Source organism: Chiloscyllium plagiosum, unplaced genomic scaffold (assembly GCF_037043375.1).
Source record: "Chiloscyllium plagiosum isolate Xiang-an unplaced genomic scaffold, Cpla_swu_hap1 HiC_scaffold_20, whole genome shotgun sequence".
NCBI lineage: Eukaryota > Metazoa > Chordata > Chondrichthyes > Orectolobiformes > Hemiscylliidae > Chiloscyllium > Chiloscyllium plagiosum.
The window spans coordinates 49,130,919-49,143,761 of record NW_028270158.1 but is presented as its reverse complement, the minus strand read 5'-3'; the positions used below and the strand labels follow the sequence as shown (position 1 = coordinate 49,143,761).

Genomic DNA, 12,843 nt, shown 5'->3' with positions numbered 1-12,843 from the left:
CTACTGGCTTTGAGATTTATCTAGGCTTTATTTCCTCCTATGACATGACTGTGGGTTGTAGTGAAAGAATCACCTAGCTATGAAGCTCTAGGAGTTAGGAATGATTGAACTTGAGCAAGGGGAGGGAAAAGCAGCTTGGTTTTGATGGGATGCTGAATAGACGGAGCTTGATATAAATATGGACAGCCGGGCTAATTATATCAACAGTCAAGAGATAATGGGGACATCGTGCTTCTAGTTCAGAGGTATTGTGAGACATAAAGATGCTTTTCACCTTTTGGCTGCCCATTTCTTAACTGAAAACAAAATTCAGAAAAAACACCTTGGCTTTCCCATCAATGTTTAAAGTCTGCTTGCTGCATTTTCAAGCAGTTCTTGTCTCCAGCGAGTGACAGGCTAACGAACTCTGTTAAACAGGGACATCGAGCAGCTTTAGGACCTTTTTTTGCAACTTTCAGATACAAGTGAGGGACATGAGAATCACCCTCTCTGGCCTTTTTGGCACTGGGTCTTGAGCAATTCTGGCGAAAGCCCCAATGTTTATTCTTGTCTGACCAGAAGGGAGAAGTGTTCCTCCAGCGTGATATGGATTGATGTTGTGAAAGGGAAGAAGGATTGGGAGTTGGGTCTGGATGGGACCTTGCCAATTTTTCACCTTCTCCAAATTGTGAGTAACACTAGGATGGCCTACAACTTTGCAGTCAACAATCAAAAGAGGCCCAAACCCAGAACTGGCCTCAGTGTCCAGCCTAATGTTGACCAGATGGTATTTTTTTCCTTTCTGACTTGCAAAGATAATTTTTGGCATGTACATTCCTTTATGTTCAAAACTGGACATAATTTTAAGAAAAGCTTTAAGTTACAGGGTCATTTGAATCAGATATGTAGAGAGGCTGAAGAAGTTTGAGAGTATGGGTACTCTGATAACACTTGCCAATTTTATCAGTCTCTTATAGAGATATATCTCCCACTTTCTCCATTGACCTGAAGTGGAAAACAGTGACACAGCTGACTTAAAGATGAAAGTTTAATCTGATTAAGCAAATTCTTTTAACCAGGTGACACAATTTTCCAGTGTTTGCAATAGATAGTCTCTCTGGGTCATTCCTGTAGACAATCCTACTCTTCCCAACTTAGAACCCAGGGTAATGTTCCCACCCCATGAATGAATTAAATTAAAACTCCAGAGTGCATTGTTTATTGAACAATGTATAGTTTAGCGATTGTGTGGTCCCAAGGATTGTAAATACAGCTTTAGATAAGTTCACAGTGGTATCTCCTTCCTGCTTTTTTAGAAAGCTCACAGAAATGCACCCGACGGAGACATGGTACAATTGCCAGCCAGCAAGTCTTGTATATTCCTGACCAAACTATAGGTTACACATTGCGTCTTTCAATCAGGATAAAAACAGCTTGCGGACACCTCAGCAATGACCACTGTCAGTGTTGGCACAGCAGGTTTGACCCTACCTCTGGGCCAGAAGGTCCAGGTTGAAGTCTCTGACTGACACATTGATTAAAGAACATAATCTTTCAAGCCTAGTTTCACATCTGTTGGTTTATTACAACTAGTGAAATATAATATTATAGAAATATTGTAAGTCTAAAATTATAATTCAGACCTAAACATTGCACAATGGATTTCTAAAGCTGTTGTTCTGTTAACTTTATAAATTTATATGTAAATAAAATTGAAATCATACAAGTTATAGGTGACATGTTAAGCAATGATTTCTTACTGCAGGAACAAAATAAATCCTATTTCAAAATATTGTGTGTATGAAATATAATTGTATTAATGTAAAGTAATTATTTGTTGCTCTTTTTCCACAGCTATACTTGGTGAAGCTAAGGGACGTGAAAGGCTGGAATCAACAATCCTCAAGTTGCGACAAGATCAGAAAGGTATGAGTATTCTCATTGACAAAGTTGGACTGGTACCAGATGTAAAATTTAAACAGAATATGCCAATTACAAGAAGGTTGCAAAGGCCTCTAAGTGATTGGGTCACAGTTCAACATGGGTTGTTTGTGGTTATCCACTTTGTATCCAAGAGAGAGAAATTGTTTCATTTGGCAAGAGATTCAGCACCTAAATCGTTTGGCTGTGCCAAAACTATGTGGACACATTGCTGTCACTTCAATGATAAAACTCTTCCATGGGATGTGGGCCAGTGTTTATTGCCCATCTCTAAATGCCCATGTGAAGGTGGTGATGAACTGTTTTCTCAAACTAGTACAAAGCTACAAAAAGTAATCATTAAAGTCTAATAGAACATTGGTCTTTGTTTCAAGGGGCTTTCTGTTCAAAAGTGGGGTTTTAGCTATATAGAGCCTTGTTCTGACATCAGCTGGAATATTGATCAGTTTTGGGAATCAGGAGGATGAGGATATTTACATACCTTTAAACTCCATTGAGTTCAGGAGGAAGAGTGGTGATCTAATCAAGGTATATAAATGGTTATGGAATTCAATAGAAACTCTTTCTTCTGGTTAAAGTAGTCAAGCAACAAACTTGTCTCACACCGTAAACAACCTCAGGACATGCCAAGTTCTGTCTGTGACTAGTAATGAGAGAGTTAATCTGGGGTGGCTCAGTAGTTAGCAAAGCTGTCTCCTAACACCAGGCACATGGGTGCGATTCCAGCCTTGGACGACTGTCTGTGGAGTTTGCACGTTCTCCTGCGGGTGCTCCAGTTTCCTCCCACAATCCAAAGATATGTAGCTTCGGTGGATAGGCCATGCTAAATTGCCCTCAGTGTCCAGGGATGTGCAGGCTGGGTGGGTTGGCCATGGGAAATGCAGGGTAATGGGGATAGGGGAGGGAGAAGGGTCTGGGTAGCTGCTCTTTGGAGAGTTGGTGTGGACTTGATGGGCTGAATGGCCTGCGTTGGCATTGTAGGGATGCTTTGAGCAATATCCAGTAATCTGTTGTAGTGTTGAGTGATGAATGTTGTCTCAGATTCTCTTTGAACTCGTATCAGGAGATCTTTATACCCACTTGAGAGCCTCTGTTTAACATCTCATCAAAAAAACTGTCTTGTGTGGTAGTGCAGCACTCCCACTCCTCGGTGCTGCACTGAAGTGTCAGTCTAGTCTAGACCTTTGTATTCAAAGTTCAGTAATTAAGATCCACTGCTTTTTGTCATTTATATAAATGATTTGGATGTGGATGTGGGAGGGATAGAGTCATAGAGATGTACAGCATGGAAACAGACCCTTTGGTCCAACCCGTCCATGCTGACCAGATATCCCAACCCAATCTAGTCCCACCTGTCAGCACCAGGCCCATATCCCTCCAAACCCTTCCTATTCATATACCCATTCAAGAAGACTGTTTCCTTTCTTTGCAAAATTCATACTCAAACAGACTTGCTTATTACCAAAGGTACTGGTGCACCCAGGTAGCATTTTTGAGGAATTTTAACTCTGTACTATTCTATTAATGAAGCTGAAATTAGATTTATTGCACAACATTTTAAATTTAATGTGGACCTGGCTCTCTGTGCACCTTCTCTGCAGCTGTGGCATTGTATTCCTCAGTTCTATTACCAAATGCACTTTGTATTGCACCATCTGCCTGTACTGCACACAAAACAAAGCTTTTCATCTGGTAATAATAATTCAAATTAAATAAAAATGGGCAATTTTAACCAGTGTCTCAGCCATCGCCATAATTTTGATTTTGAAAAAGACTGTCTAGGAAGCCATATAGAACAATTTATTAACTAGAATAGTGTACAGTAGTCAGTTTCATTTTGTAAATTTAAGATAATTTTTAAGGCTTTTAAAAGATGTCCATCGGTGTCCTTGTGCCGAAAGAAGCTTAATTTTAACCTATTTTCTAATCAACCAGCTTATTACACACCTCCTGACTCACAGATAGGGATACTACCACTGCACCCCAGTTTTAATAACCTTTTAGATTATTTGCAAATAGTGGAAATTTGTAGAGATGTTTGATTTGATCTACAGATGCAGTCAGTATAATGAACAGGGTCCACTTGCTGAAGTATGTTTTGAATCAGCATAAACAAAAGCCCAGTTTAAGATGAATGTAATTGTGTGTGAAATGTCTTGATCCTTTACAATGGGCTGGGAGCACCTAGTGGCAGTTCAGTTCTGGTATGTCCGTGTCAACAATTACAAAGTTATTCTTCTCTAAATCTGTATTCCCTGCAAAGTGACTGCATTTCATCTTAAAATAATAACAAAACACAAGTTGCTGGAAAAGCTCAGTAGGTCTGGCACACCTATGGAGAGAAATCAGAGTTAACGTTTCGGGTGCAGTGACCCTTCATTGGACCCGAAACATTAACTCTGACTTCTCTCCACAGTTGCTGCTACCTCTGCTGAGCTTTTTCAGCAACTGCTGTGTTTGTTTCTGATTTCCATCCTTCACATATCTTCCGGTTTGCATTAAATGACTTTGATTCATTTGTTTTATCTTCCTCAGAGTCTGTGTTAAAGTTCTGCACTGTATGGAACACAAATTCTAAACACTGTCATGAAGCTCAGTCTGTTGTCCAGATCCTCCTACAAAATGAAACTCCTGAGCAACTTCTTCAATACAATGGGATTAAAGGTGCTTTGGAAGGATTAATCCCTTATACTGGTAATTAAACTATTATCCTTGTTGTTTTCTTTCTTAGAAGTACTTGGGCGTTTTATCTTTTAACTTATTATTTTGTTGAAGGACTGCATGATTTATAAAGAAGTGCTCATGTTCGCCAGTTTATTTCCGCTTTCTCACCTTCAGTGCCACCTTCCTCAGGTGTGGGATTCACCAGTGAATACCAGTAAGACACTGAATCATCAAAGGAGGGTGCAGGCAGTCAGCTGAAAGCCAGACTTTGTCTGTGCCCAATTCCGGTTTGTGAAACTTTGTAGCAAGAGTCAGACTGAGAAAACACTAGGCATTTCGTTGTACCTGCTTGTTTTTGCTTTGTTTTTTTCCTCTTGACTTAATTCCATAACAAGAAGCGTTTTGTTTTACACTATTGTATTATACAATTAGTTTGACCTCAAGAGAGCTATGTCCAAAGATTCCTGTTGATAAATCAGGTCACAAATACTCTTCGTATCAGGTTCAAATCAGACTTCCTGTTTCGCTGTCGGCTAGAACCCAGAAAACATAATCACAGAATCAAACAGCACAGTAACAGATCCTTTGGTCCGACTTGTCAATGTCGAACATAATCCCAAATTATAATAGTCCCACCTTCCTGCATTTGGCCCATTTCCCTCCAAATCCTATCTTTCATGACTTATCCGAATGTCTTTTAAACGTTATAACTGTACCCGCATCCAGCACCGCATGAACTACTGTGTGGAAGAAAAGATGCCTCTCATGTCCTTTAAAAAACTTTCTCCTCTCACCTTTAAAATATGCCCCATAGTTTTGAACTCCCCAACCTTAGGGAAAAGACCTCGTCTATTCACCTTATCTGTGCCCCTCATTTTATAAACCTCTATAAGGTCACTCCTCAATCTCCTGCACTACAGTGGGAAAAAAAGTCCCAGCCTGTCCTTTTAACTCTCACCCTCAGACTCGGTAGTATACTGAAAACTTTCTTCTGAACCCTCTGCAGTTTACTGATATCCTTACAGGGTGACCAGAACTGCACACAGTACTCAAGAAGAGGCTTCAGCAGTGTTCTGTGCAACTTTAACCAGACGTTGCAACTCCTCTACTCAAAGGCCTGAACCATGAAGGCAAACATGCTAAATGCCTTCTTAACCACCCTGTCTATCTGTGACACAGATTTCAATGAATTATGTACCTGGACCCCGAGATCTCTCTATCCTACAACGTTACCCAGGGCCCTACCATTAACTGTATATGTCCTGCCCTTCTTTGTTTTCCCAAAATGCAATAGCTCGCATTTGCATCCAATTGGCAAGCTCACCCTGAATCCCATGTGATCTAACTTTACTATTCAGTCTGACATGTTGAACCTTGTCGAAGGCGTCACTAAAGTACATGTAAACAACACCTGCCCTCATCAACCTCTTTGGTTGCTTCCTCAAAAAAACTCAAATCAAGTTTGTGATTTGAGTTCATGATTTCCCGCGCACAAATCATACCTTGACTCTCCAAATGCATGTAAATCCCAACTTTCAGAATCACCTCAAACAACTTACTCACCGTTGATGTCGGGCTCACAGATCCATAGTTCCGGGCTTCTCCTTCCCATCCTTTCTTAAATAAAGGCAGAACATTCGCCACCCACCAGTTCTCTGGTACCTCAACTAAGTGAGACAAATATCTCTGCTAGGCATTCCGCAATTTCTTCCCTAACTTCCCACAGCGTTCTGAGATACATTAGATCAGGTCCTGGCGATTTATTCAACTTTTATGTTTTCTAAGATCTCCAGTACATCCTCTTCTGTAATGTGACCTGTTTTTAAAACATCAACAACATTTATCTCCCTTAGTTCTCTAGCCTCCATTTCTTTCTCTACATTAAAACTGATGCAAAATACTCATCTCTCCCAGCTCCTGAGGCTCAACACATAGACAACCTTGTTGACCTTTAAGCAACCCTACTCTCTGTCTGGTTCCTCTGGGATTTAAATCAGATGCTTGCCTTTTACATTCCTCTTGTCTAAATGCACCTCATACATCTTTGCTGAGAAACCTTGATTCTGAAGGGTCACCAGATAGTTACACCTGGCTCATTTTTTCATGTTTGTTAATTGTTAGGTTCAAATTTGTTAATTTGTTCAGTTCCAATCCGATCACAGCTGATGGAGGAATTTGAATTCAATACAAATATGGAATTAAGAGTCTAATGATGACCACAAATGATGTCAGTCGTTGGAAACAAACACCTGGTTCAGTAATGTCCTTTCGGGAAGGAAACTGCCATCCTTACCTGGTCAGGCCTCCATGTGACTCCAGACCCACAGCAATGTGGTTGGCTCTTAACTGCCCTCTGGGCAATTAGGAATGGGCATTAAATGCTGGCCAAGCCAGCAACACCCACATCCTGTAAATGAATTTTTAAAATATTAAAGCATTTATTTCATATTTAAACAATGTGTGCCTGAAATGTTAGTTCTTAACTTTGTCAGTTATGGGCAAAGCCAGTAAGCATCTGGGATGAAGTTTCCTTTGTTTTAATTAGTGTGAAGTTAATGGCCTTTTATTGAATGCTTTCAGAGCGACATTTCCAGAGGGTGAATAGACTGTTGCAGGCCTCAATGTTTCTGGACTATATGTGGCAGAGTATGAGACTGACTGGAGGCTCCTGGTAAGTACAGGCTATAAATAACAGTAGTATCTCAGAGTTCACCCTCTGTTTGGTGATGTAGTGGCATGCAACATTTGAGGTACTCTGTTAATTCCAAAATGTCGTAACTTGGTATAGTTGCACCTTCTGTTGAATACATGAGGCCATTTATAGGTTCTAGCATTGTAATTGGTTAAAAAACAATCTGCAGTCTTCCATCCCTGAGCTCACCTTTGGCATACTGTCCCAGCAAAATTTGGTATTTTCCACAACTTGTCTTCACCTTCTCCCCCCCCCCCCCCCCCCACCCTGGCTCACAACTAACAGCATCCATCACTCAATGTGGCTAGAGCCCATCAAATGCAGTCAGACCTGGTTCATCACCGGCAAAGCTGCTCCACAGTTATTCTTTAATCATAACTTTTTCTGGACTATGCTCAGCTGTTCCACTCATAGAGTCAATGGAGCCCAGCAACAGACCCTTTGGTACAACTTATACATGCTGACCAGGTATCCGAATCTGATCTAGTCTCATTTGCTAGCATTTGGCCCATGTCCCTCTAAACCCTTCCTGTTCATCCATCCAGATGCCGTTTAAATGTTTTAATTGTACCTTCCTCCACCATTTCCTCTGGCAGCTCATTCCTTACATGCACCACTGTCTATGTGAAAAAGTTGACCCTTGGATCCCTTTTAAATCTTTCCCCTCTCACCTTAAACCTATGCCCTCTAGTTTTGGGTTCCCCCATCCCAGGGAAAAGACCTTGTCTATTTCACCTATCCATATCCCTCATGGTCTTATAAACCTCTAATAGGTCACCCCTCATCCTCCAAAACTCCAGGGAAAATAGCTCCAGCCTGTTCAGCATCTCCTTGTAGCTCAGACCTTCCAACCCCTGGCAACATCCTTGTAAATCACTTGTGCACACTCTCAGGTTTAACATCTCTGGAGAGCTTCATTGCAAACCTCCTTCCTGTCGCTTCCACCTTTGTCTCTGGCAAGTGTAAGGAGTTCGCAGTATTCGGTATCACCAAGATTGGGACTCTCCGATCAGCTATCCCTATCGGTTCACCCACATTCCTACAAAGCTGCAACTCTGGCTGCACAGCCTGTCCTCCTGTCAGGTTTCACTCAGACCCTGGCTTGGAGCATCTGCCTTTCTTCCCCAACATTATATGTGTTCCCATTAACCTTGCCATGTTACTAAAGGAATTTAAAGTAAAAGATGCCTCCAAGCCCTCTGACCTTGCAAACTGGTGTCCCATCTCAATGCTCCCCTTCTACTTGTGTTCTGAACGCTCTCCCAAATCCATGCCAGATTTTTGCCTCATAGAGATGTGCAGCACGGAAACAGATCCTTCGGTCCAACTTGTCCATGCCAACCAGATATCCTAACCCAATCTAGTCCCATTTGCCAGCACTTGGCCCGTTTCCTTCTAAACCCTTCTTATTCATATACCCATCCAGATGCCTTTTAAATGTTGGAATTGTACCAGCCTCCACCACTTCCTTTGGTGGCTCATTCCATACACACACCACCCTCTGCGTGAAAATGTTGTCCCTTAGGTCCCTCTTAAATCTTTCCCCTCTCACCCTAAACCTATGCCCTCTAGTTCTGGACTCCCCCACCTCAGGGAAAAGACTTTGTCTATTTACCCTATCCATGCCCCTTATGATTTTATAAACTTCTATGAGGTCACCCCTCAGCCTTTGACGTTCCAGGGAAAACAGCCCCTGCCTATTCAGCCGCTCCCTATAACTCAAACCATCCAACCCTGGCAATGCCCTTGTGAATCTTTTTTGAACCCTTTCAAGTTTCACAACAGCAAGTTTTGAGCCATAGAGGTCGACTGCACATAATAACGCTCTTCAGCCCAATAATTATGTGCTGGTCATGACTGACCCCCTAACACTAATTCCATTTTCCAACAGTTGGCTCTCGGCCTTATGTGCCTTGTCATCGCAAATGCATATCTAAATACTTTTTAAATGTTATGAGGGTTTCTGCGTCAACCACTCTTATAGGCAGTGAGTTCCGGATTCCCATTACCGTCTGGGTGAAAAATTGTTCCTCACATCTCCTCACATGTAATTGGAAAGGCAAGTACTGGTGAGGGATATTTAACATGGCTTTCTGCATGAGAAATCGTGTCCCACAAACTTGAATGAGTTTTTTGAAGAAGTAACAAAGAGGATTGATGAGGCAGAGTAGTGGATGTGATCTATATGGACTTCAGTAAGGCGTTCGACAAGGAGACTGGTTAGCAAGGTTAGATCTCATGGAATACTGGGACAACTAGCCATTTGGATACAGAACTGGTTCAAAGGTAGAAGACAGAGGGTTGTTTTTCAGATTAGAGGCCTGTGACCTGTGGAGTTCCACAAGGATTTGGCCTGGGTCCACTACTTTTGATCAATTATATAAATGATTTGGATGTGAGCTTAAGAGGTACAGTTAGTAAGTTTGCAGATCACACCAAAATTAGAGGTGTAATGGACAACGAAGAGGGTTACCTCTGATTACAACGGGATCTTGATCAGATGGGCCAATGGGCTGAGGAGTGTCAGATGGAGTTTAATTTAGATAAATGAGAGGCGCAGCATTTTGGGAAGGCAAATCTTAGCAGGACTTAATGGTAAGGTCCTAGGGAGTATTGCTGAACAAAGATCTTGGAGTGCAGGTTCATAGCTCCTTGAAAGTAGGGTCACAGGAAGATAGGATAGTGAAGAAGGCGTTTGGTATGCTTTCCTTTATTGGTCAGAGTATTGAGTACAGGAGTTGGGAGGTCATGTTGCGGCTGTACAGAACATTGGTTAGGCCGTGTTTGGAGTATTGTGTGCAATTCTGGTCTCCTTCCTATTGGAAAGATGTTGTGAAACTTGAAAGGTTTCAGAAAATATTTGCAAGGATGTTGCCAGGTTTGGAAGATTTGAGCAGTAGGTAGAGGTTTAGTAGGCTGGGGCATTTTTCACTGGAGTGTTGGAACCTTATAGAGATTTATAAGATCATGAGAGGCATGGATAGGATAAATAGGCAAGGTCTTTTCCCTGAGGTGGGAAGTCCAGAACTAGAATAGATTTAGGGTGAGAGGGGTAAGATATAAAAGAGACCTAAGGGGCAACTTTTTCACGCAAAGGGCGGTACATGTGTGGAATGGGCTGCCAGAGGAAGTGGTGAAGGCTAGTACAATTGCAGGATTTTAAAGGCATCTGAATAGGAAAGGTTTGGAGAGATATGGGCTGGGTACTGGCAGGTGGAACTAAATTGGGTTGGGGTATGTGGTCAGCATGGACAGGTTGGACCGAAGGATCTGTTTCCATGCTGTACATCTCTATGACTGTAAACTGTAAATTTATTCTCCCCTACTCCCCCAGACAATAATCCCTCCACCAAGTGGAAAATCTCCTTCTGTCTACTCTATTTATGTCCTTCATATTTTCATTCAACTCAATTTTAGCATTGATTCAGTTTCCTATGCAGTAAGGAAAACAGCCCCAGACTGTCCAATTTCTCTTCATAGCTAAAGCGCTCCAGCTCAGGCAACACCCTGGGTAAATCTCCTCAGCACTGTCTCCGATGCTATCACATCTTCCTATAATGTGGATCCCACAATTGCAAATTCTGTAGCTCTGATCTAACCAATGATTTATACAGTTCCAGCACAACCTCAGTGCTCTTCAACTCTGTTCCTCAGCTAATAGAGTCAGGTCTTCTATAAGATAACTGAATAATGGGTGAGAGTTGTGGAATTCAGGTCTGTAAGCACTGAAGACTTCAATAAAAATTACATTGGGCTGAAACCAGAGCTTGGGACCAAGTTCAGGATAAAATTGGTAAGATACTGAAAATAGTTTGGTGGTAACTAATGAATTAAAGTTCTTGGTGTGATGTTTTACTCTGTGCAGCATTAAATATTGTATTTAAAAAGTTGCATCCTCAACATTGCAAAGGTGTGACAGAGCACATATATTTAAAAGTGTAGTCCTTTCCTGATGGTAGCTTAAGAGGGTCACAGATTGTTAAAAGTACTAAAACATAAACATAGAAGTAACAGGTTCATTAATTAAAAATGACCTTTTCATCAAGTTATTGGTATCGCCTAGTTGTCACCAGAGTTTAACTGCTGTTTCCCAGTGACTCAGACATACACATTGGGGGCATGGAGATTGACCCGTTCTTTTCAATGGACAAAGCAGCCATTGGGGCCGGAAAAGCTGCAATTATTCCAGGATCCGATTGCCCCCAGGGGAGCAAGAAGCAGGAGGTTGGGAAAAATGCGGATATTGACAGTGACAGTAGTGCATCAAACAGTGGAAATGGCCACAAGCAAAAACACCTGCTATCAGCTTGTGAGCACCTCAAAGAGAATTTGGAGCCCGCAGCAGAAAGTCAGAGTGATTCAGAGGAAGACAGAAAATCCGGTGAACAAAGAGCAAAGACACCTGTAAGAAAAATAAAGCAAACACCGGCCAGTGTGAGGAAGAAAACAAAATCTCTCCCAATGAATTGATGCTGTGACAGTGTGCCTGACATGCTGTCATCTTTTGGATGTTCTGTAAACTCCCTTTGTTAATTGATGTACGTTTGATGAAATTGATCTGACTTTGAAGCCATATGATATAACAAGTAGAGATTTAAGGCACGTATATTCTGAGTTACAAATTCTTTGTTACTGTGAGAGCAGCAGTATTGCCTTTTTATAAAACAAAAGACTGGTTTTATATTTGAGAACGGAAATTTATAATAAAGTCTCCATAATGCTAAACACTTATTTAATTCCCACGTAATCATCACTGGATAAAAGTGCTGATAATGTTGTAAAAACTATTTAAGTACAGTGTTAGTATCGCCCATATAAACTTGCTTTCGTAATACTGAATAAATCTTTTACAGTTTCTCTTCATAATTATCAATACATAAAGGCTGTTTTGTGATTTGGCACAGTAATTATCAATATTTCAAAACCAGAAATGTGTGTTTTAATTTGGAATTTTATTGGTTGATTTATATTAATATACAATGAAATTATGTTTTCAGTCTGGGCCTCCCATTTCTTGAGGGTCTTTTAGTCCAATTCATCCCCTTGAGGGAACTCGGCTCAAATAATACTAATCCTTCCCAGTTGGAGTTCTTAAAATTGCAGTCAAAACTCTTGTGTATGGTTGAAATGTAGATTGTCGAACCCCATGTTAGTCAAGTTATCAGTACTGTAATTCTGTTATCTCTCTCACGTGGCACATAAGTAGCACTTCAGAGCTTTCAGTAGAATTCTGCAATGTTTCTCTTTCTGATTGACATTTTCTGTTTGTCATATGGATTTTATGTACTTACACCAATTTCAGTTTATTTATTTGCTTCCTTTTTTTATTGGTTTAGAAAACCTAAATTAATGCAACCTTTGTTTAATTGATTGCAATCCCCCATTTTAAATTATTTTGGAAATCACACTGTGCAGCCAACCCTTTTCTGAAGTTCATTTTCAGGGCTGTGACAAAGTTAACTGGATCAGCCCACAAGAGCACCTTTGCAGCTAGGAGTTCTGCAGGCAGTAACTCATCCCCTGTGTGTCCAATGCCTACCCATCATCTAGAGGGCATAAATTAGGAG

At 41.1% G+C, this 12,843-nt stretch overlaps 1 protein-coding gene across 1 annotated transcript in view; it reads left to right on the top strand.

The window, feature by feature from the left end:
* LOC122560567 (transducin beta-like protein 3) overlaps positions 1–12,266 on the top strand; it is a 60,009-nt gene extending 47,743 nt beyond the window's left edge. Inside the window, exons 20-23 of the mRNA XM_043711324.2 lie at positions 1,834–1,905; positions 4,456–4,614; positions 7,165–7,255; positions 11,371–12,266. Of these exons, the coding sequence (XP_043567259.2) occupies positions 1,834–1,905; positions 4,456–4,614; positions 7,165–7,255; positions 11,371–11,746 (698 nt within the window). The 3' untranslated portion in view covers positions 11,747–12,266. The remainder of the gene's footprint in view (positions 1–1,833; positions 1,906–4,455; positions 4,615–7,164; positions 7,256–11,370) is intronic.
* The last annotated feature ends 577 nt before the right edge of the window (positions 12,267–12,843 follow it).